The sequence below is a fragment of the Equus asinus genome, chromosome 4 (genome assembly GCF_041296235.1).
Source record: "Equus asinus isolate D_3611 breed Donkey chromosome 4, EquAss-T2T_v2, whole genome shotgun sequence".
Classification (NCBI taxonomy): domain Eukaryota; kingdom Metazoa; phylum Chordata; class Mammalia; order Perissodactyla; family Equidae; genus Equus; species Equus asinus.
Window position 1 is genome coordinate 80,839,580 of NC_091793.1, and position 25,968 is coordinate 80,865,547.

Below are 25,968 nucleotides of genomic sequence, written 5' to 3' on the forward strand. Positions count from 1 at the left end.
GGTGGATCTTCTAGTTCTGTGGAATCTTTAAAAAGGGGAGGTTGGGCAAGTGAGACCTCAACTTCTCTAATAAAGTAAAAAGAGATTCCCCTCCTTGCCATGCACACAATGTAGGAGGTTAACTAGTTTTTCCTTTAGAATAGTGCTTCTCAGGTTTTAATGAGCATACAAATTACCTTAGTATCTTGTAAAATACAGATTTTGATTTAGTTGGTCTAGGGTGGGGTTGGTATCCTGCCTCTCAGGAGATGCCTATGCTGTTGCTCCCTGGACCACACTTTGAGTAGCACCATCCAATAGAAATTGAGTGTGAGTCACAAATGTGAGTTGCGTATGTAATTCTCAGTTTTCCAGTAGCACATTAAAAATGAAAAAAGAAATAGGTGAAATTAATGTTAATAATATATTTTATTTAACCCAATATATCCAAAACATTATCATATCAACATACAATCAATATAAAAATAATTGAGATCTTTCAATTCTTTTTTTTGTGCTAAGTGTCTAAAATTTTATATAATTTATACTTACAGTGCATCTCCTATTAGATTAGCCACATTTCAAGTGCTTGATAGCTTTACATGGCTATGTGACTCTTGGCTGCCATATTGGGGAGTTAGATTTCCCAGAACCTGGAAATAATCTAAATAATTAATCTTTGTTGATGCTTACTTTGTGCATGGTGCTGCTATGAGATGTAAATGCCATATAAATGCTTTAGATGAATTATTTCATGAGATCCTCACAACATCCCTATACCATAAGCAACAATATTATCCTTATTATACACATATAGAAGAAAGCCAGGCTTTGAGCTCTCAGTAACTGACCAAAAGTCACAATGGCAGGGCCAGGATTCAGATCTAGAGAGTGTGACTCTGGAGCCCGTGTTCTTAACCAGTGTTCCAAGTCAGAGGGCCCTCTGAAGGAAGCAAGTCCTCATGGAATGGGAGCAGCCGGTCTGGCCTTGAGGAAGAAAGACCAGGCAAGATGATTCTCTGTGGAAGAACGTGGTCACTAAACTCTGACACTGAGTTTCAAATTTCTTTTTATGCAAGGTAGTTTCAGTATGGCATCCTTAAGGCTTTAGTACAGTTGACTGACTTCTACAGCTTAGTAATAGAGGCTTCCAGTTGACTGTACCTATGGGAATTAAGGTAGGTGGAGAAGCCAGGGGATCTTGTGTACAAGCTTTCAGAGGTAGGACCCAAGGGGACAGGGCTACCTGGGTGAGCTGAGCCAGCATTCCAAACGATTATGGGACCTGCCTCAGGATGTGCACTCCCATTCTGGGGGAATCCTCAGACTCATTCCCAGGGGCCAGGCCTTCTACAGTCCAGTGGGGTGAGGGTGTGAATGATTATGTTTGTATCAAGGGAAACAGCACCTGTGGGCCCTTCTCTCCCATCTAAACTGTGTTTGAGGCCTTGGTTATGTAAATTCTCTCTCTATTCTGGGCTGTAATTTACCTAGAGCAGGAGGTTAATTTTATTTTGAAAAGCTACATGATCTTTTTGCCTATTTTAGATTTTTCATCCCTTCTTAATCAAGTTGCTTCTACCCTTTTCAGATGTAGACAAGGATTTCAGTAATAACAACAACGAGAGTGTCAAAGGTAAATTACTTCATGGTGCCTAGAAGGGCAGGTTCTGGACTCATTCAGATCCTGGATGTGGACCTACGCACTGCTCATCAAGCCATGCTGTGGCAGGCATCCCATGTATAAAGTGGAAGAAGATGGGCATAGATGTTAGATCAGGGCCAATCTTCCTCAGCAAAAAGAGGAGGATTGGAGGTGGATGTTAGCTCATGGCTAATCTTCCTGCCCCTCCCCCCCAATAAATAGTAAACATAAAATGCTTAGCTTAGTCCCTAGCACTTAGAAAATATTCAGTAAATGTTAACTCTTAAACTATTGTTATTGCTATTCTTCCCCTTATATCTCATTATTCTACTCGCCCAAGCTGAAAAGTTATCCAGTCATTTTACTTATTTTTCTCACCATAAAACTTTGAAAGTACCCCTTCCCCTCTTTTGGCTTTCCTTTGCAATTTCACAGACCCAATTTTTTCCAAGCTTTAGCCCTCATAACATTATTATAATGCCATACTGAAGTCACTAATACGTGCTGTTGGTTGCGTTTCCTTCTTTCTAAATTTGTGAAGTCTTTAAAAATATGTGCTCATTGAAGAGCTCCCTATGCAGCTTCATAAGGTCCCCTTGGAGCTTGATTCTATTGAATCCTCTTTGGAGTTCTTGCAATTTTGGGGTCCAAATTCCTTTTTGGGAGGAGCCTACACCTTAAAATATATTTCTTCTTAAGGGATTTAGTCCATGGCTTTCCTCTGATCCTTTTGGAGCTTGCATTTCTGAGCTCTGGGGTGCAAGTCTAGCTCAGCCCTCTGTCTCTTTCACAGACTCTAAAGGAACTTGGAGGGCAACCTGGAAGGAGCAGGTGGTCCATCCATGGTGGTCCCCACTCTTGACTCATCTCTATCTTAGAAACAAATTCAGTCTCTGAACACAATCTCCAAATAGAGCTCCAATGAAACAATGATTTAATGAGAAATGGATGTTTTCCTGAAGAGTTGAGGGAACTAAAAAATGAAGAGACACAACCAATTAAACTATTTAACTCAGTAGCATTCCTCATTAGGCCACTGCTCTTCCTCAATGTCATCCTCCCAATTCTTATTCTCTGATGGCCTCTTTATCCCCTTTTCGTCTTTAAACTTGTACCTTTTGTATTTTTTTAAGACAATTCAATTATTTTTATGTTGATCATACTACATTTAACAAATCAAAACCTTAAGAGTTAGAAAAATAGTATCTATATGTTACTGCTAACTAGGACTGTAGGGGACAGAACCTCAGTTAATCCCACTCAAATTGCTTTCTTCCAATGCTCTCATCATGTCTACACTACCACAGATTACTTCTCATTTGTCAGACTTTGTCCTGGTATAGCAGCTCTTTTCCCAACTTCCTTTAGAATTTCAACTATGAATGTACTGCCAATAGAATTTTCACCAGGTTCTGCTTTTAGTTGAATGAGATTTTCATAAAGTGTTTGCACAGCTGAAATTCTCATTTACCGTAACATACTTATTTGAGTTTTAATTGAGGTATAATTTACGTATACTAAAATGTTCAGATGATAAGTATATGTTTTGATGAATGCATATCAAGAGGCAAGCATTTCCATTACCCCAGAAAGTTCCCTTCTGCCCCTTGCCAGTCAGTCTCATTCCATTTCCACCCCGACTCCCATCAGAAGCAACTATTCATCTGACTTCCATAACCTTTGGTTAGTTTATACTGTTCTAGATTTTGTATAAATGGAGTCATATAGTATGTACTTTTTTGTGTTATCTTTCACTCCATACAATATTTCTGAATTTCATCCATATTATCCTGCTATTGAACAGTAATATTCCGTTGTATGAATGTAACACAGTTTATCCATTCTCCTGTTGCCTGACATCAGGATTATTTTTAACTATTATTTATAAGGCCGCAATGAATATTCTTGTACAAAGTTTTTTGTGAACAAATGCTTTCATTTCTCTTGGGTAAATAGCTAGGAACAGACTTGCTGGATAATAGGGTGAGTATAGTTTTGTAAAAAAATCTCCCAATCTTTGTTTTTTTCCAAATAGATGTGTGATTTTATAAACCTGCCAGCTAAGAAATATGAGGATCCGATTGCTTTGTATCCTAACCAATATTCAATGTTTTCAGTCTTCTTACTTTTGACTACTTTGGTGGGTATGTGGTGGTAACTCATTGTGGTTATAATTTGAGTTTCCCTGGTGACTAATGGTGTTGGGTCCTTTTTCATGTGCTCGTTGTATATCTTCTTTTGTAAAGTTGGAGTCTTTTACCCATTCGGAAGGATTAGGATGGATTTTCATCTAAAATAATAATGTAATGTCCATGTGGTCCAGCAGATTGGCTGGGCTTATCAGTCTCTTCAAAGGTTACTTCTCTTCCTCCATCTCTTTTTGTGCTTCCCATGAGCTACCCGCCATAGATTTAGATTCATTGATTTCCAAGCAGGTGAGCAGAGCTGTGACATTTAATGAGAAAATGGATGTGAAACCACCATATTCTGAAAGTTTTGCAAATTAGAATTATTTTCCTACCTCCTTTTTAATATCAAATTTGGTGTTTTTTAAAGAAAATTGTGTGCCATACTCTAGTTGAGTACCCTAGCCCAGCAAGTCATGGTGTTATTTACAATATCTTAGTTACCTCCTTCTGTTATATTCCAGTTCATTCCATATGCTCATATTATTTTAGACTGTCCGCAAGTATTTACTCTTATGCATTACTGAAAATGTGTTCCACTGTTGTTTTATTTTGTTCTATCATTCAGCATTCTGTCTTCCATCTATTTCATTTTGCAGCTTTATATTGGTCTTTTTCATTCTTTCCTTTTACTTTCAGCTTGAAGTTCACCCTATAATTATTCACTGAGTATTAACTGCAGTGTTAATTTGCAGCCTCTGTAGTGTCGGCATGTTGCTGTTTATTGAGGGTCAGGAGGGTATGTGCATAGAATTATTTTCAAGTAATGTTAACTAGATCGCACTTAGCCATTCCCATTTTCCTAGCAGAACATTTGAGAAATTCTTCTGCTGATAATTTTTATCTTGTAAAAGCTGAGTAAGTAATGAGAGGATCTACTACTCTGGATCTAAAGGAACGCATTTATGAGGCAATTTGGATGTAGTGTAGAGTCAATGTGATACAAATGCAAATCCACCCACTGACCATTGCCTCAATGGGACCCTCAGGTAAGCCAGGAGGAGGCCCAATCACAGTAGGCACTTGGTATTAAGAAGATTAAGGAGCAGGAGGAGGAGGATTTTCTCTCTAGCTGTTTGTAGTCATCTGACTTCCAGCTATGGAATCCTGAACAGTCTACACCAAACCCTTGAGTAGTTTGCCAGTCAGTGGGCCATGATATTGGGTGGTGAATAAAAGGAGAGCTAGAAATTCCTCCAAACTGTCCTTTGATTGACACAGGTATTGCATTCACCTTCATGATTTATTGTGAGATGCTCTAGGAAGCCTTCCATAGTAGAAATATTTTTGCTGAAATTCTGCCATTAGGAGTCTATTCCTTTTGCTTAAGACTGTGTTTAAGTAACAGTATCCTCAGTGAAAGGATAACACATTATACCAAAGACTTTGTGACATTACATGTCAAGGATACTTTAATCTGAACTAGTTTAATGAGACTACATTCCATGAAATTTTTCCTTTGTCTAATCATTTTTTTATTTACAAAAGAAATGTGTTATTATAAAAATTTACATAAAGAATATGTACTGCAGAAAGTTAAAAAAATTTCCCTCAAGGCTGCCCCAATAATCTCAGGGATAGTTATTATAAAGGAATTGGCATAAATACTTCCGTATCTAATTTTGTTTGTGTACAACACACACACACACACACATCTAAATGTGCATTCAGGTGTATTTTTTTTCCTTATTACAAAAAAGAAAGCTTACCTGGCATAATTTTTTGCAACTTGCCTTTCGTCACTTGATTTTTCTATGATGGTACATGCATAGAGATGCCTCATTATAACAGTTGCATAATGTCCAAGATAGGGATGATCTTAGTTAATTTAATCATTTCCCATTAGTAGGGCATTTAGAACTTTTATTTCTTATAACAAATAGTGTTGAGGAGAACATCGAGCTATACAGCTAGCTTTGTTTAAATGTCTAATGTCAATATTTTAATATGATTCCTAGAAGTGGGATTGTTGGATTTGTGCATTTCAGACTTTCATAGATACAGCCAGAATTTCTTCCAAAAATGCCGTACCATGTTAAAGTTTATTAACAGTGCCCAAGCATGCCAGTTTCTTCATGTTCTTGTCAGTACTATTTTCATTTGTCCTTAGTTTTTGCCAACTGGATAAGAAAGAAATGTAGTCTTGTTGTTTAAAGTTTATTTCCTTGATCGTTAGTGAGAATTTATTTATCCAACAAATATTTATTGAGCACCCATTATATGCTAGGAACCGTTGCATACACTTGGAATATAGCTGTAAATAAAGGGAAGTCCTTCTTGTGGTATTGACATTCTTATGAGAAGAGGAAGATAATGGATAATTTGACAAAAAATAAGAGATTGGAAGGTGATAAGTGCTATGAAGAAAAATAATACTGCCTAAGAAAAGAGATAATAGTGACGAGATGGGTAAGACTATGTATCACTTTAAATAGGGAAGTCAGAAAGAATCTTTCTTGAGAGGTGATATTTGAGCAGAGACTTAACTAAAGGAAGGGAATGAGATTGCAGCTCTTTGGGAAGAGTCTTCCGGGCAGAGGAAAACAGTGCAACGTCCCAGGGTAGCAATGTACTTGGAATGTTCCCTGATGGAGCCAAGAAGAGTCTCACATGGAGGAGGGTGAGGCAAGGGAGACAGGCAGGAGGTGAGTCCCAGGGTTGGCCCTAGACCAGGACCAGGTCATGCAGAGACAGCTGGCTAAACCAACTGTTTGAGATTTCATTCGGTGAGATAAGATGTCCAGTTTCTCTGAGCATTATTGCAGCCCAGTGGTGAACCAAGGGCAGGGCAATGCGAGTGGTAAATCTGCAGCAGCCAATAAGGGGTCATTGTTTGTAAAGAATTTGTAAACAAATTGGACCAATCAGAAAAAGTAGAGAGAATGGATTAGTAGTTGCCAGGTTAATTAGTGGTGGGAGGGGGTGGGTGTGGCTATAAAGGTCATCCCACAAGAGAGCCTTGTGGTGATGGAACACTTTTGTATCTTGATTGTCTTTCTGGTTATATGAATCTACACAGGTGAAAAAATTTCATAAAACTACACACTCACACAAATGAATGCATGTAAAACTGGTGAACTCTTAGTAAGCTCTGTAGATTGTACCAATGTCTATTTCCTGGTTTTGATATTGTTCTCTAGTTATGCAAGAAGTTACATGGAGGAAAGTTAGTGAAAAGAACACAGGAACTCCATGCACACTTTTTTTGGTAACTTCCTGTGACTCTATACTTACTTCAAAATATAAAGTAACAGAATGTTATCACCAAGACCAGCAATTCTTAACAATATCAGCGATAAAATCTTCCTTCCCTGGGCTACTCCTACTGGCCCCCCCCCCCCACCCCCCAGCCCAGCCTTGCTACAGCCTCCAATTTGTGCTTTCTATTCTTTATTATCCCTCTTGTCTGCTAAGCACTTGGGTAGTGCATACAGTGAACTTAGTTTTGTTTTGTTTTAAGATTTTATTTTTCCTTTTTTTCTCCCCAAAGCCCCCGGTACATAGTTGTGTATTTTCAGTTATAGGTCCTTCTAGTTGTGGCATATGGGATGCCACCTCAGCATGGCTTGATGAGCGGTGCCATGTCCGCGCCCAGAATTTGAACTGGCGAAACCCCGGCTTGCCAAAGCCGAGTGCGCGAACTTAACCACTCAGCGATGAGGCTGGCCCCTGAACTTAGGTTTTAATGTAGATCAAGACATAGATATAGCTAGAGGTTTGTTTAAACTGTTACCAAAAACTTCTTACATATAGTCATTTTTTAACATATGACACTCCATGCTTTGATAAACAATACACCAATAATATTTTTAACCAAAGAAAGACTTATTATAAAATGTAGTAGGTAACTTTAAAAAATAAGCATGAGGGAAGATTGAGAAATTAAAGACAATACCTAAAACTTTATCTATTATGCTATCTTATAAATTATTACAGCTTTTATTTGATGTTCTTAAATTATCTAGGCAATGATCATAAATAAATAGTAATGTTTATCTTTTCTCATTTAATATTTATAACTTTTGTGTCTTTTTAAATTTTATTGCTATAGCTAGGAAATCTAGTACAAGGGTAGATCATAGCATATTAGCTGGTGTCTGCCTTGTTTCTGACTTAAATATTTAGAGTTTTTCACTCTTAAATATGATTTGGTTGTGATTGATGTTAGATAGCATTTATTAAGTAAGGAAGTTTGTCTATTTGTGTGTGTGTGTGTATATATATGTATGTATACTCTATTTATATATGTATATAAATAAATAGTACATATATATCATATCACATATATTATACCATATTATATCATATATCATTACATGCATACACATTCACACAGATAGATAGATGGATAGATAGATAAGTAGATAGATAGATAGATATACTTACTGAAATGGGTTTTTAAGTTTCCTCCCTCAGTCTCATCATGCACTAAGTTATATTAACAGATATCCCAATGTTGAACCATCCTTGCATTTTTAGGGGACAAAAGTCTTGCTCTTTTAAATTTTTAATGTGCTGCTGGATTAAATTTTCAGTATTCTTTCAATGTTTTAATGTTTTTGTGGATTAAATTTGCAGTACCATAGACACAGTTGAAAAACGAATATTTTGAGTGATTATCATTTGGATTTTTACATATTTATTTATATGTGCAGTTTCATTTTATGAGAATTGTTTTTCCTCTAGTCCTCTAGTATCTAGGTGTCCTAGATAATAGACAACTAAACATCTACTAGACTAGACGTCCTCTAGTATCAGCTTACAAAATGCAAAATGAGATTAGTTGTATGGTGAGAGTCGAAATTTAATATGGAGTAGAGGGAATAGTAACTTCAGAGTGTTGAAAAGCCCAAGCGAGCATCCCACCAACATGTATATAATCGGGCAAAAGGCAGCAAGAGGGTCCTGCATACCTGGGACCTTAAAAAATGAGACACCAGGAAAAAAAAAAAAAAAAAAAGAGGGCCCTGCAGACCAACTTCACAATTATGCCGAGGTTATTCCAGGCTTTTTCGGAATTTCTCACCTTGTCCCTGATCTTTTGTCTTCCGTGAATCTCTATCTCATATACAACTGGTACTAAGCACATGGATGCCTAATTAATACCTGTTTTGTAATAGTCTCTAGTTTTGAAGTGCAAATCTAATTCATTTGACCAAATTATAAGGTCACCAAAGTAGAGGATTGTGTGCTGTCTTCTCTGGGACCTTGTAGCAGTGCCTAGAAAAAGGGTTGGGTGTTAATAATGACTGCTTTACCATCAGGAAGCAGGAAGAGGGCTTTGGTGGTTCACCATTTTATTGCAATTTCAGTTCAGTTGGCATGTCTTATTTGACAGTGATCTGTGTTAAGTAGGCACTTTCTGCTTCCAGAATACTTGCTTTTGTGAAGAACATAGTTTTTCCTTTTAAAATTATACTGCTCATTGCTAAGAGGTTACAAAGGTAAGTGGCCTAATGTGGACCCTTTTACACTGCTCCTATTTAAATTTTTGGGCCTTGGAATCGTTAACAAATAAATTTAGCATTCTAACCTTTAATGCATGCCTCTGTTAACCTCGCTCTTAGTTCCATTAGCCATTTTTCATTCTGTGTCTTGGTATCTTATTTTTAAATGCATTGGCTAATCTCAGACCCCGAGAATCTGTTACTGATTAGTTCTTCTGTGTACTGTGTTCTCATTGATATGGAATCATATTTCTTTTCTTGATTAGTCACCAGAATTTTCTTTTTACTTTTTAAAATATGTATCTCTTAGGTTTTATTAAAAACACATCTCTGATGCATTTTCTATTTTTTCCCAAAATTTTGAAGTATAAAATAACTCACTGTAATTTATGACTATAAGGATGCCTTCTAATTTCCAGGAGGAACTTTTAAACTGACCTGACTACAGGTACCTCTTATTCTTTAAGATCATACATGAGCAGGGCCACGGGCAGCATAAACTGTGTCATTGTGTGAATTAGAGGAAAGCCTCCTCTCTGGCTGGAAGTATTAGAAAGAGATACTCTTGTGAGCATAACCCAGAGGGCGCAGCTTGGCTAGAGGAGCATGGCTGGATTTCAGTGCCCACTTTGCCCCTTTGGCAAGGTGACCTTTTGCAGGCTCAGCTTGTACAACCTTATGTAGAACCCTGTATATTAGGATTCTGCAGGTATCTCCATATTCTTTCAAATGTTTATCAAATCTTTCCTACCAAACTCTTTCCTTTTTAATATCTGGGTTAGAATTGAACTCATTTAACTATGTTAATTCGCTTGTGTATTTATTCAATATTTGTCGAATGTCAACTCTGCTTGTCTGTTGGAGGAGCTGGAGTCACATTGGTGAGCAGGTCAGATAGAGTGGTGTTCTGTGGAATCTGTTTTGTAGTAGGGATTTAACTTAATTTATGTTCTTATTTAAATAGCTACATAGCTGTTCATCATATGTGGAATGTTTCTTTCAAACTGCTTGTTGAAAAAAGAGTTCTCTATTTTATTTTCTGCTTGATGATAGGCGCTTGACTAATTGCAAACCTGCTAACAGGGGCTGGCCTTGCGGCTGAGTGGTTAAGTCTATGTGCTCTTCCCTGGACAGCCCAGGATTTCGCTGGTTCAGATCCTGGATGCGGACCTAGCACCGCTCATCTACGCGTGCTGAGGCAGTGTCCCACATAGCACAACCAGAAGGACCTACCACTAGAATATATAACTATGTACTGGTGGGCTTTGGGGAGAATAATAAGAATTAAAGAAAGGAAAAAGAAGATTGGTAACAGATGTTAGTTCAGGTGCCAATCTTTAAAACAAAAAAGAAAGAAAACATGCTAATAATGACTCTTGGGTAAATGGTCTGGGTAGAAGTAAATGGTCTAGTCCTAACAACAGGGTTGTTGCAACCTAACTGAGAAGCAGAAGAAACACCCATTTCCTGAAAAAGAACATAGTCATCTGCAGAGGAAAAATGTGTCCTGAAAGAATGTGAAGTACAGGTGTGAGTAGGATGTGATAGGATTAATCAAGAGTTTTGTTTTGTTTTGTTTTTTAAGTTAAGTTACCATAAATGAGTGCACCAAGTATCAGGATAGAGAATTCCAGGTTGATACTTATACTAACTGTAGGTTAATCTCAGGCAAGTCATATAACCACTTTAGGCCTTGTTTTCCTCTTTTGTAGAAACAGGCTATTGTATAAGATATTATTAATATTGCTTCCATTCCAAGATTCCATGAGGGAGCGTATCTTTGAAGGGAAAGGATGCTTCATCATTACCTGTGATCTCCCCTAGGGAGCCTCTGAATTTTGTGCAAAGATGAGTTGTCTACTTTAAAGAACTTGAGCTGCCAAAGGTCTGAAAATTATCTGAACAACTGGGACTACTATACATTCGGGACTTTTTCTCCCCAGAAATAATAGTCCTGATGAACATGTCTTATCTTTGAGCTTCACTGGATTGAACAAAACAATATTTGTTAGGGCACCTCAATTAAGAAAGTATAAATTTAAAAAAAAAGATTATTGCAGCTGTATCTCTGTTTATGCGATAAATATATATATATTACTCTGAAAAATTCAATTCACCTGCCCTTTTAAAAATAGGTACTAACACTTTCAGAATTAATGTTTATTTGTATTTAATAACCTATAAATACATCAATACTGCTTTTAATATAAAGTCATCTAAGTGCATTTTTAAGTCAAATGATTGTCTCATTTTTGATGCTTCCTCTCTGAAAGTGAGACTTCATAGAAGACAATTAAACAAATATATCTTTGTCCTCTTGATCTTATAACCTATTTTGGTTTGATGATGTATGCAAATGTAAAAAATTAGAGTATGCAACTTCTCAAGACAACTTTTTAATAACATGACTACTATTTAGGAAAAAGAAGAAATTCATAAACTTCTACAGCATATCAGCTGTTTTAAATTGTCTGTATTCTCTACATGCATCAGAATTCAACCAGAAAATAGCATATCTTATTGGTTAATATATTATGTCCTGGTTATTGCTATGAAAATATCAGCATATAGATTCCAAGTTCAAGCAAAACACAGGTATCGAGAAGCACTATAGGCAAATGTAAAAGATAGATTCTAGCCTACAGCCATGGAAATGTGCAATGAATTCACAAATTTGGGAGCCTTGAACTGAAAGAGTCTAATGTGGTGATGAATAGCATGGAAAACCAGCATCACACTGGCTGGGTTCCAGTCCTGCCTCTGCCATTTCATAATTGCAGAAGCATGGGCCTTCTTTTAAAACTTCAGTTGCCTCATTGGATCCTGGAGATACTAGTAGTACTTACCTCATAGAACTGTTTTGCTATTTAAATCAGAATAAACTTGTAAATTGCTTAGCACGTAAGTTCAATATGAGTTCTAGTCCATGCGTTCTCAGTGGGGATGATATTGCTCCCCAAGGGTACAAAAACTGATTCTTGGGGTGAAAAAGATTTTACACTTTATACACACACACACACACACACACACAGTATATTTGTGGTGTAAAAATGTTGTGGAAGAAGGAGGGACGATTAGGGAAAAAAATGTTTACCAAGACTCTGAGGGAAGAGAATGTAATGAAGGTGAGAAACGTGGGATAGTGTATTTATTTCATAGAAGCTCAATTGCTAAGAGATTTGCCCAATCCACACAGGTAGTAGTAGCTCTCAATTTAATGGGTTTTCTTAAGGGTAGTATTTTGCCTGTTTGCTTTTCAAAATCATACTCCATAAATTACTCAGAAGATTGACTCCCCTACCTGTTAATCGTAAAGATATTTGAAGATACAAATACTCTCCACTAGCCCCTTCTCTATTCTGACTCGAGACTTCTGAGTTGGGTCTATGTTAGACCCCATTGGTTTAGCCGGATTAGAAGTTACTCATTTACAGTTTTGGCCTTGACATAGTGAAAAGCTATACAAGGTAGGACTTGTAATATGTGAATTGACCTGGGAGGAAGGAGCTTTCATCCAGTTTTGCAATGCAGAGGCTTTGGTTAGTAAATTTTGTTTTACTTCTAAAAGTTTATAATGGAGTTCCTCATACAAAAGAATGAACTATTCTGCATTTCAGAAATTATTATGCGGTGTCTTGTTCCTATCACTACTTAGGGACCTGGTGAATCCCAGGAGCCTTCCTTTGAAGTTGAATTAACTTGCTCCATCTAAAACGATTTGCAAATTTAAAGTGGCATATGCTAACAAGTATATCAGATACAGGCCTTCATTTTCCCTTCCTTTAAAAACAGGATGGTGTGCATATTTTAGAGAGAAATAGTTCTTTCTTGGCCCTCTAAAATAATCACCGCATATTTTCCCATTTGTTTTTTTGATCCCTTAGAAAAAGCTTTCAGCTTTGGGGTTAACAATATTGTTCTTAGAGGACCATGTCACCTTAGAAAATATGGATTTCCCTGTCTTGTTACCATTATTAAAATTTTCCATTCATTTATTCCCAGGTTGAGATACCTACCTTCTAAATGAACACAGACGAAGGTCTCACTTGCTTGGTTCTGATGGACTAAGAGGTCCTCTTGTGACCAGTACTGAAGTCTGGGAGACTCAGCTCTGCTTTCTTGCCACCTCCTTCTTAGCAAATCTTCCTGTTCCCTTTCCCTCCTCTGGGACATCCTAATCTCAGCCAGATTTTTTTTTGTATGTTTTAAAACATCCTTTTTCTTTCCAATTCTTGCTCAATAGACTTAGGGACATTTTATTGTCCCCTCTGCCCCCTCTCAGTTGATGGGTTGGATATAGCTGATAAGGAGCAAGAATGTGCCAGTGATACTCTGTGTACCCAGTGGAAGGTGAGCTTTGTATCCACTTGTCTGCCTTCCCCAGTTTCAGAGCTGCCTTAATAGTCTTTTTGCTCATCCTTTGTACTTAACCATGGAGTGATTGTGGTGAAAAAATGAGAAATTGCATCAAAGTGCTTTTTAGCATAGTGCCTGGAACCAAGCAGGTTGTTAATAAGTATCAGCTATTATTACTAAGATTAATCAGTTAAGTGGGCGTTTGTGGTCATTCCTGGGAAAACTTGCTCTCATTTAGCTCTTCCTTTGTTTCTATGGGATAATGAAGTCATTATGCTGAGTATGAAGAGGACCCTTGCACTCAATCACTTTTAAAAGCTGTCCTTCCCCGGCATTGCTTAATTCTGCTGCTGTCGTCTCTGGAGATAGCTCCTTCTCCCTCCTTCCTCTTTGCCTTTTCACTTTTTCTCTTTGCCTGACCACTTCCTCATCTTTCTCTTATCTCCTTTCTATTCTCTCATCAGTAATGGTATTTTTAACTTTGACACCATTTAGGTCAGCTCTTGTTCTTTCCATCCTCTCCATATCCCTCTTTTAGTTCTTAGCCAGAAGTCTAAGAAAAAATCAAAGAAATTCTCAAAACAGAAGAGAGAGTGTATGATGATAGAAATATATAAATATAGATCTGATGGCAACTATATTTCTCTCCTAATTATGTATTTGTTGGATACTGATTCTGATTACTTTCTAAAATTGTATACATATTTCATCTGTTTTGTCTTCATTTTTATTCTGAATATTGTTTTCCAGATTTGCCTATAGTGTTGTTACCCTGTAGCATTGAGAAAATCACTAGTTGGGAGGCATTTTCTAATTGGCTATATGAAATGAATGAAATTTGGAAAACTTTTTGACATGTAGCCAAATTTTACCTAATTATTTCTGATTGAAATAATTATTTTTAGATACTAAATTCACTGTACACACGCATCCTCCTGCCAAATTGTTTGCATGGTACTTTGCCAGGAGAGTCACAATATGGCTAAAATTAAGCTTTATTAGGTATAATACAATGAGATGTGATTTAATTCTTTAGGCTGCCTATAAGTGCTGGAAGACAGATTTTCTTTTATTCTATCCACCAAGTTAAAAGAATGATGCATTATTTTGCAAATCCCAGTGCAAAAGACAATTGAAATAATACATGGAGCTTCTTGAAGGAAAATAGCTTTCTGGTTAAAACTGTAATATTATTTATCTTTCCCCTTCAACCATTTGACTCCTTCAGTCTGTAGAAGAAACCTATTTATTTTAGCAGTAATGTGGATTGGATTTCTGCCAAGTCAGTATACTCCCTAAATGAATATGTCAGAGGCAATATTGTTTCTCAAAAATCATTTAGAAAGCAGCATTTTTACATAAGTAGGCTCTTTCATTAGTTTTGAATTAAATCTTAGCAATTGCTGTTTCCATCATGGCTGTTTCTTGGAAAGCTCCTGGAGGGAGGGGATCCTGAGTTTTGAGTGAGAATTCCCTTTGGGGTTTACAGTGCCTGCATTTGATTTGGAAAATTGAAATGAATATAACTTCTTTGTCTCACTTCTTTGTGAAAGTTGATGTCATTGTGGAAGTCAAATATCTCATGTAAAATGAGCTGAAGATGGAACATGTTATTTGCAGTAGTCCTCAGGTATTTCTAAGATAGAAAGCAGGCAAAATAAGCCAGGTTTTAGGAGTTCCCAGGAAGAAACATCATCTTTACTTTCTTTTTATCTTCACCTCTTTGAAAATACTAGAAAAAAATCAATATCTTGTGACTATCCTTGACCATCTTCAAAATACGTCTTTCTTTCCAGAGGGAAAGGTGAGCTCAATTATGCCATGGCAGAATTGCCTCAAACACTTTCTGAATCTTGAAAGACTGACTTGATTTTCCATCCAATAACAGGTATATTAAAAAACACGAAAATGCCATTGACTCCTGTGATAACTCTTTTTCCTTTAAGCAAATATAACTCATTTTTTTATGAACGAGGGAGGAATGCCTGGTTATTAATTATGATTAATTAAATATTATACTTCAATTTCAGTTTAATTTCTTTTTGAGGCATTAAAAGATATTGAAATTTAGGTCTTACAAAATGGCCATCAATAGAGGTGAGGGAGAATGTAGTCTTAGTGGATCTTTGCCAACTTATTTCTGTGTTAATTCAAATTAGTTTGGATTAGAGCTTGATTTCCTTTCAAAGGAAAAAATGTGAAAGTACTCATTTTTTTTTACAATGGTAGTCACATGCAACGATCACAACAGGCATTTTTCTTCTTAATTACAATTCATTTTGATTGAATTCGTATGCTCATCTGAAATCAACTTGTCATTAAGGAAAATCATGAACATTGTACATTTCTAGAATTAAGAACAGTTTTTTTTAACATTAAACATATTACCTACCCAGCATATTTTTCCCTTTGCTAATTAATATTCTGTTCATGGAGTAATTCATTATTTAAGGCAACTTTGCAATCATGAGTAGCAGACTTCCACGTTTCTTGTAAAGCAGGTCAATTTAATAATTACTTATTGCAAATGAAAAATTCCAGGTTAGGCACCAAAATATCCAGAGTATTAATGACTATTGCATATGTACGATCACTTAGAATACTATAATATATTCCCTAGCATTTAGACAGGTACTGCTGTGTAGCAATCTCAATTTATCCAAGATGTAAGTTATTTTGGCTCTTTAACACTTTGTGACCGTGAAAGGTCTCTACAGGGACTATCATCACTCCCTAAAAACCTAAATATCCTCTAAGACCTTGGATTATTGTGTATCTAGTCCAGGGAACTGGTCAACGCAGGAATGGCAGAAGACTTCAAGGTGGCATGGTCTAAAAGACAGCCTGAAAAAGTGGGACAAGCACAGCCCCGCACTCAGTAAATGCGCTGGTTAGAACGGGGATTCATTGCATTAGAGAAGACAGAGTTAGTAAATAGAAATACAGCCATTTCAGTCTGTAGATTCAGAGAGAGGAGTGCAGGTGAGTAGAAAAGCAGCAATTCTTCTTAGAAACATAACCAGTGGAGTTTGGCCAAGAAGAAATGGCGGCTCCGTAAAGAGGAAACTGCACAGACCATCCAGTTCCAGGTGGCCCAGGTCATGACTCCCCCCCACCCCCCGTCAACCTGCAAGATATTTTATTACAACGTGAACAGCCACATATGAAAAAATTAAATAGTTGTTTGAAGTGGAGTAAATTTTGGTCTTACGACCTTCTACTTGGTGAGGGAGGTCTGAGAAGGGGTTTGGAGGGGTCTTGAAGTAGCAGTGAAAGAGAGGAGGATTTGGATTTTGTTTAAAGGGTTCAGTTGAGCCTGCAGCCTTTATGGATACCTTGCATCTGTCATGTTACTGACTGTCTTCAGTTCTGGTCACTATGATTCATAAACAAAATATCCTTGGTACAAACAACCTCGTCTTTCCTTTCTGATGTCTTCATTCCATGGAAGGAAAACCAAGAGGGACAGGTGGAGGGGAGTAAGTCACCTGGGACAAGTCTCAAATCTTTCTGTGCCCTGGACTTGCAGAGTGAACATAGAGAAACTACCTAAGGTCTTTGGAGCTCAGTTTTTCAGTAAAATTGATGAATTAGACTAAATTAGCTCTAAAGCTCCCATCTAGCTCTAACAGTCAATAGGCGTAGAAATAGCCTGTGTTCACTACTTTCCAGGAGATGACTATCTAAGTGGTCTGAAGCTGGTAAGTGCTTTGTGACTTACTCATGATTTATTTCTGGAGCAAATGTAGCCCAGGGGGTCTGACAGAGAGAGAGTTTGACCTGAGCACATTGATTCAATGCCTAAATGAAGCATCTTAGACATGTCACCTGGGACTAGAAGAATTTATTGATATGGATTAAGATCTACTGTCCGTCAAAGCAGCAGGTGCTGAAGAGGCATGAGTGCTGTGACAAATGGCTTCATTCCCACTCCTGGGCCTTCAGTTATGTCTCTTAGTAGTCCCCAGGGAAATCCCTCCCTGTCCTTCTCCAGTACACCACATCCCTCCCTACTTCCAAATCTCAGCAGTACCATTAGCCCTGCAGTCCAATAGTCAACCAGTTGACAGGTGTTTATCGAGGGGATCTCTGGGGGCTTAACCTGACACTTCCCAATAATCTTCAGCAGCCCTCCAAAAATAAGCCAAATAAACATCATATTTGTGTAAACACAGTGTTCTTGACAAACACAACTTCAGGACAAATTCTCTAGTCTCTTTCCAACTGCGCTGCTAACCTGAAGCCTTTCCTGCTTAGACATTCTGGAGCTTCTTACTAAATTTAGCACAGGCCTACTGTGTACCTGGGCATTGGCTGAGGTATTGACTAGTTTCAATTGCAGGGCTCAACCTGAAGTATAGAGGTTGTGGCAGCAAGTGTCTACTAGGTCTTGGAGCTGAGAGGTTTGTGGTGTCTTCTCAGCATTGCTCATCAGACACTGAAGGTCTGTCTGGTGTTCAGGGACACATCCGTGACAAAGGAAAGGAAGGAGCAGTAAGGCCTTTCCAGTCTTGTTGTTGGGGCTCATGGACTCATGTATGATTAGTATCAGCTCACACTGGAATATGGGCTCCATGAAGGCAGGATCCTTATTTGTTTTATTCACTATTCTGGCTTCAGCATCTAACACAATGTTACCACATGGTAGGTTCTTATCGATGTAGGCTGAATGACCGATGACGAGGCCATGTAATGCAGTGGTTAAGAGACAGACTCTGGAGCCAGACAGCCTTGATCCAAAATCCCAGCTCTGCTGCTGACTAATTGGGAATGTGGGCAAGTGAGTAAACATTTCTGTGTCTCAGTTTCCCCATTTTTTAACTAGGGATAATAATAGTATGTCTCTCAAAGTTACGCAAGTTAAATAAATTGATGTTTGTAACCAGTGCCTGGCATTTGCTATAAATGTTTATTAAATACCTAGATGAATCAGTTTATATACCCCACTTTCTTTCCCATCATTACTGAGGTTTTGTTTTTGGACCTAAAGTCTGGATTTGTGAGAACACGCGCTCACAGGCATGGGCCCAGACCTAAACACACGTCTGCCTTAAGATCTCTGGCTATACAGCTCTCTACTTACACAATGCTCTGAAGCATCTCTTTCCATCAATTTTGTTAATGTACTACTTGACTTTCCCTTCTCGACTGAGAACTCCTTGAAAGCAGACATCATCCAAGAGGGCCTGATTTAGAGTGGGTACTCAGTGGTTGTGGAATGAATGCACGATGTACTCAGGGAGTGGCTGTGCCACGCATCTTCCCTTGCTTACTTCTAGGGAAGGATCACAGACCCCTTCCTCATCTCACAGGTTCTTCTCTACAGCTGGCTCATCAGTCTCTTAGGCACATCCTCAGTCTTGGTCACCCCAACTTCCCCATTTCACTGTTGTCATCGCCAGCACAATCTCTGTCTGATTACCTCCTCTCCTCAGGCAACCCTTTCCATTACCCCAATATCTGCTCTCTCTTCCTTTCCCTGTCTCCTCCACTTGGCTTGTGATCTTTGACAATCTTGCTTTGCCCCTCCCTTTTGTTTTAAGTCAGTTCAAATTTTTGGTAAACTGTAAAAGAATTAGTTGCAAACAAAACATTTTTTTTTCCTTACTTACTGGAATAATCACCTCAAGCTGCCTCATTGTTCATTACAAACACTGTTTCCCCCAGGGATTACAACTTATTCATGACAGTATTTTTTTTTTTTAAATTTTGCTCTTGTTTTGGTTTAGGTTCAAAGTTGTGCTGGTCAGAGAGGCGATGCATTGCCAACTTTCCCGGATTTAGCTCACTTCTTATGCAAAGAGGGAGGCAGCAAAGTAGATGGTGTGGTTCATCTCCCAATCCTCTCACACCACTCTCTGCCTTTGAAGCATTTCTAATCTGCTTAACTGATGAAAATGACAGAGAGAAAATATTTAGACAATAGTATAAGCCAGTCCATGAGATAAAACTGTCTGAACTTAAACCGTTTTCTCACAAGCTCTGAATTGCTGCAAAACCTTCTTAGCGTGAGGTCACTCTATGCAAGTGTAGTTTTGCATGTAGCTGTTCTTTTATTGTGTCATTTTCAGGTATTGCTCTCCCAGCTCCTATTATATTATGAACTCCACAAGGATCAGGATCTTGTCTTCTCCTTCGTCTGTGTAATTTCATGGTGCCCAGAATAGGTCTGCATAGATCGGACACTTGGTGAATGACGCTGATGGACAGATAGTTACTGCATCCTGAAGTGACTCAGTTCTGGGTGTGCTCTGGCTACAGAACTACAGGAGAGCTGGAGGGCTCCTAGTTTGGCATTCTCCATAGCTCCTCAGACACTCTTGTGCCTTTGGGTAGCCTTACTAATGAAACTGACTTCCAGGGGGTAATTCTGCAGTCACAGATCTTGATTTTCTTCTCATTCCAAGAAGCATTATTCTTCTGTGTCTTCACGAGCTCCACCCCTCAGGGGAGTAACAGCAGTAGATTGGTTATGCTAAACATCCCACCTCAGGGATTCGATTTTGATTTTTCCACAGCAACCCAGTCATTTATATAGTCAAGATAGACTCATCTTGAAACTTCACAAAGCCATTTAATTTTTTTTTAAGTCATAACTCTAGATAATTTGTATCTGTGTTTCCAGTCCTCTCTTGAATTCCCAGGGAATACTCTGTGAAGCAGGAAACTCAGGTGCATACCCTTTGTCACTGTGTTTTTTGCTTTTCCTCACCCAAAATACTAATACTGTGGAGCTAAGCAACCAATATTGGAGAGTGTTGATGTTTTGTTTGCATTTACTCTTTTCAACCATAAAGCTGAGGTGGGCAAGGCAGGCACACAAATAAACACAGAACAATTTTAGGGATGTCGGAAGAATGTGACATGGGCCATTATTCTTTTTGTCCTTCAGTCTCTAGACCTGTGGAAAAGACATTGTGTTTGGGACCTGCCCCATCAGCCTCTCAGCTCTGCAATATCCCTTGCTCTACAGACTGTATAGTATCTTCCTGGTCAGCCTGGGGCCTGTGTGTCCATGAGAACTGCCACGATCCTCAGGGGAGAAAAGGTGAGTGCCCTGTTTGCGTGTGCTTCATTTATTTCCAGTGTACACACATTTATTCTGGTAGCTAAGTAGCTGATTAAGCCTGCTTAAGACAGTACTTGTTTGTAAAATTTAGATAACTGGCTCAAGCCTGATAGCATTCAGTTATTAGGGAGGCCACTGGGGATGTTTCTGTAGAGCACAGAATCTGACCTTGATTGACCTTCCAATTGGCTCATGGCTGGTGAAGTAACTATTACTCAAAAATGGTAGAACTTATTGTTTCCTATATGTATGGTTACACTGAGGATATTAGACCTGATTTCTGTAAACACATCAGGAAACAACTGTTTTGCTATCTCCCTTTATTTTCAGATTTCCACATGCTGGATTTGATGTTATATTTTGGATTTTTACGAGGGGCATTTATGTATGTTGTTTACTTTTTGATGTTTTCCTCAGGCTTAACATGAATTCTTCAAACTTTATGCGCTTGTTGAATTTTATAGACCTCTGGAGTCTTGTTTTCTTTAGTTGGCTGCTATAGACACATCTCTATCTTCATAAGTTCTTTTTTTGGTGACATCTTGACTTCTCTTTCATTGACACTTCAGTTTGTATTGATATTATCTTCCCTTAAATGGCAGTACTAAAAAGAAATATTCTCTTTACTGAGAGAAATGAGATCCAAGGACATTCCAGAAGTTAGGTTGTGTTTGCTAATCACTAATCCTAGTTATCACATGCAAAGAAAAAATACAAAGCCAAGCACTTGATGCACCAAAACTGGTGCTCTCAGCTTAATTCTGCATCCACTTGAAAACTCACATTTCAGGCCGGCCTGGGGGCGAAGCACTTAAGTTTGCACATTCTGCTTCTCAGTGGCCTGGGGTTTGCCGATTCGGATCCTGAGTGTGGACATGGCACTGGTTGGGAAAAGCCATGCTGTGGTAGGCGTCCCACGTATAAAATAGAGGAAGATGGGGCGCTGGCCCCGTGGCTGAGTGGTTAAGTTCACGCGCTCCGCTGCAGGCGGCCCAGTGTTTCGTTGGTTCGAATCCTGGGCGCGGACATGGCACTGCTCATCAGACCACGCTGAGGCAGCGTCCCACATGCCACAACTAGAAGGACCCACAACGAAGAATATACAACTATGTACTGGGGGGCTTTGGGGAGAAAAAGGAAAAAATAAAATCTTTAAAAAAAAAAAAATAGAGGAAGATGGGCATGGATGTTGGCTCAGGGCCAGTCTTCCTCCGCAAAAAGAGGAAGATTGGCAGTAGTTAGCTCAGGGCTAATCTTCCTCAAAAAAAAAAAAAAAGAAAAGAAAACTCACATTTCAGAATTCCCCAGAATGCACACATGCACACATGTGCATGCCCAGTTTCACACACTCACATCCCTGGACTTTTCTCTTTATTCTGATTCTTTTGTTCTAAGGCAGAAGAGGAGGATGTACGTTGAATCTAGGGCAGGAAGAAGCTGACTTTAATTTTTTTATCAAACAATTGAAATCTGAAATCTGGATTTCAATGGAACCTGGAGCAGGTGGGCGGTATAGGAGGGGTATAGCTCATGCTACTCATTTATTAGACATGTTACTAGATTATTCCCCAAGCCTCTTCAGCTTATGTGTACAAATAAGTCCCCATTAATACTAATACCCATAATTTGTGGTCTTGTGATCCACACATGTATAATTGGACCCTTTAAGTCTCTTGTAGTTGCATATGTGACTCGTCAGGGTGACTTATGTGTTATTAGAACCAGTCCTCTTATGTTCAACCTGTGCCAATCTGTTTTAAGTTTGCTGTCTAGTCATTTGAGGTCACACTTAGGCTCCCCCAGCTGCTGTGGCCATGGCTGTCCGTATTGGCACAACTTTCCTGCATTGAACACTGAATTCCTTTGCTTTCAAAGCTGTAGAACCCACACCAGGTCAAATAGGCCTTATATTATTTGGGACAGTTTTGGCAAGAAGTGACAGAAACCCAATTTAAACTGGCATAAGCTTAAAGAAGGGAATTTATTAGCTCATCTAGCTAAAAATTGAAAGGAAGGTAGGGCCGCACACAAAAGTATCAATGAGGTCAACAGGTCTCAGTCTGTCTCATTCGTTCTCTTTCTGTTTATAATCTTCTGTTTCTACCATCTTCTATTCTATTGTGTTCTCTTTCCACTTGCAATTTTCTCTCTCCATCTCTTAGTTCTCCTTCTCTCTGTATTAGATTCAGTTTAGGGCAGACCTTCTCTATGAAGTAGAGACCAGCGTTAATTTTCTCTTTTTTTTCAACTGTTAAATTTTGCATATCCGTCTTGTTAGTAGATTTAGTTCCAGTTAGCATCTGCCTTTCAGTGATTATTCATGTCCCAGGCTGATGGATTACAAGGCAACAACAAATTTCTGTAATGTTTTGATTTGAAACATCTATTTCTTAAAGTTTGTTAACAAAAATTCTAGTATGAGATGTTGTTCTAAATCATTTCAGTAATATAGTTAATTGTTTTCTGTTTCTTTGGAGGAAATATTCAAGCATTATTTTATCCAACTAACATCTGATTTAAAACAAAACAAAAAATTAGGCACCCCTAATCTCATCCTAATAATCTAACCTCAAGTGCATAAAACTGTTTATGATTTCAGTAGGGCAGATCGTGAATGTCTTTCAATTTATCTAAGCTTTCAGAGACAAGTTAACCTCAACACGGTCTGCAAATCACAAATTGGAGAATGAAGCTAAAAATTCTGTTTCCTTGATTCTTAGATCCACTCTTTTTTACATGTTTTAGGTTTCTAGATCTGTGTCACAAGATCAATAAGTATGTTTTATGTAGAGGTATCTTTTTCTCCAAAATATTGTAATAAAATCAACATGGTATCTTATAAAAGATGATATCTTATTTTTTATGGTCAGCTTTTTCAAGCTCTATTGAGATATAATTTCCAGCTTTATTGACATGTAAAATTGTGTTGTTTTAAGGTACACAATGTGGTGATTTGATATACATATGTATATGGTGAAGTATTTACCACAATAAGGTTAGTTAACACATCCATCACTTCACCTAGTTACCTTTTGTGTGTGTGTGTGTGTGTGTGTGGTGAGAGCTTTACTCACTGTAAAGATCTACTCTCCCTGTACCACGTGTTCATTGCAGCGTTCTTCACAACAGTCAAGACGTGGAAACAACCTAAGTGTCTGTCAATTGATGAATGGATAGAGAAAATGTGATAAATGTATATATGTATCCCATTATATATATATATATATATATATAATTTCAATATATAATTCCATTATAAATATATATAAATATTATATAGAACATTATATATATTTATAATATATTATTATATTAGTGGTATTTATATATTACATATAATATTATATAATATATATAATGGAATATTATTCAGCCATAAAAAGGAAATTCTGCCATTTGTGACAACATAGATGAACCTTGAGGGCACTATACAAAATGAAATAAGTCAGAGAAAGACAAATAATGGATGATCACACTTATATATGGATTCTAAAAACTCCTGGTAACAAAGAGTAGAGTAATGGTTGCCAGGGGCTAGAGGGTGGGGAAAATGGGCAGATATCAATCAAACGGTACGAACTTCCAATTATATGATGAATAAGTTCTGAGAATCTAATGTGCAGTGTGGTGACTACAGTTAACAATACTGTATTGTATACTTGAAGAGAAGTAAATCTTAAAAATTCTCACCACAAGAAAAAGAGATAATTTTCATTTTAAATAGTAGATAAAATAGAAAGAAATGTCTTTATTAATAGTTCCAGAAAGATTCTTGCAATTGAATCTCATTGGCTGCTTTGTGTCATGTGCTCATCCCTGACCCAGTTACTCTGAGGGATGTGGGGCTGAAGTAGCCAGGTTCTAGGCATGTGACCACCACTGAAGGGACAGCTCCATCTAAGCATCACAGATTGAGAGTAGGGGAGGGGCGACTCCCTCAAGGAAATGTGAGGTGCTGATAGTACAAAAGGTAGAAGCGATGCTGGGGTCAGACTTAGTAGATATTTATTAAATGCTTTGTCCTCTTTATTCTGTGCCATAGACCCCCTACAGCAATTCAGAGAATGTTCCTTTTCCTAATTCTCTGCTGCAATTTTTCTCACTTGAGCCAAATTTTCACAAAACCCTTTGTGAAAAACTGCTTTCAACTTTTATTTCAGTCTTCCTTTTCCACATAACTCAGAACTAGTCCATGGAATTTAGCTGGGAAACTCACAACATTCCACCTCCTCCATTTGCCCCATTTGTCCAAGATGCTTTTATCTCCAAACTTTCTTCATTGGCCCCTATACCCCTATTGTATAAGTCAACTCTTTAAAATACACCCTAGTTCAACATTCACTGGATATCACCTCTTGTGGGATGAATTGTGCCCTCTGAAAAGATGTGTTCAATCCTAATCCCCAGTACGTGTGAATATGACCTTATCTGAAAATAGAGTTAATGCAGATGTAATGAAGTTAAGATGAGGTCTTATTGGATTGGGGTCAGCCCTGTTCTAATAACTGATGCCTTATACAAAGAGGGGAGTTTGGACCCAGAGATACACCAGAGGAGAGTGCCATGTGAAGATACAGAGACACAGAAGACACAAGGAGAAGGCCATGTGAAGACAGAGGCAGATGTTAGAGTAGTGCCTCTGCGAGCCAAGGAATGCCAAGGATTTCCTACAACCACTGAGGCTAGGAGAGCAACATGGAGGCGACCCTTCCCTAGAGCCTTCAGGGGTGCATGGGTCTACTGACTCCTTGATTTGGGGCCTCTAGCCTCCAGAACTGTGAGACAATACATTTCTGTTGCTTTAGCTCACCCAGAGTGTGGTACTTTGTTTTGGGAGCCCTGGGAAACCCATATACTGCCCAAATTTGCAGCAGCATTTAGGCTCAGCAAGGATACAACACTTAATAAAATGCCAAAACTAAAGTGTAGAGAAGTAAAGCAATTTGTCCTAAATCCCATAGAGATTTAATAATGGCCAAGCCAACATGAAGAACCTGGGTTCCTGTCTTCTCAGTCCAGTGCCGTTTCAAACACTAGGCTTCCTTAGTGATTTCCTCTAAAAGCCTAAAGAAAGGGATAAGTCCAGCCCTGGGGTTTGCAGAGAAGTTCTCTGCCCATGTGCACATTGGCTAATGGGAACCATTAACCTTGAGGGGCAATCATAGAGCTGATGTAGGAGATAAGACCTCAGGTATGAGATGCATTTTAGCACCAGTGTATTGCCTTTGGAAGGAGAGGGAAAGTAGATTGCAGTTGTGTGAGAAAAAGGAGGGTGTACCAAGAATA

General features: G+C 38.2%; 1 protein-coding gene across 5 annotated transcripts in view; it reads left to right on the forward strand.

Annotated features, from left to right (window-relative positions):
- THSD7B (thrombospondin type 1 domain containing 7B) overlaps positions 1-25,968 on the forward strand; it is a 799,570-nt gene that overhangs the window by 335,981 nt on the left and 437,621 nt on the right. For all 5 annotated transcript variants that reach the window (XM_044768990.2, XM_044768984.2, XM_070507604.1 and 2 more), the window contains exon 6: positions 20,506-20,661. In XM_044768990.2, the coding sequence (XP_044624925.1) occupies positions 20,506-20,661 (156 nt within the window). The remainder of the gene's footprint in view (positions 1-20,505; positions 20,662-25,968) is intronic.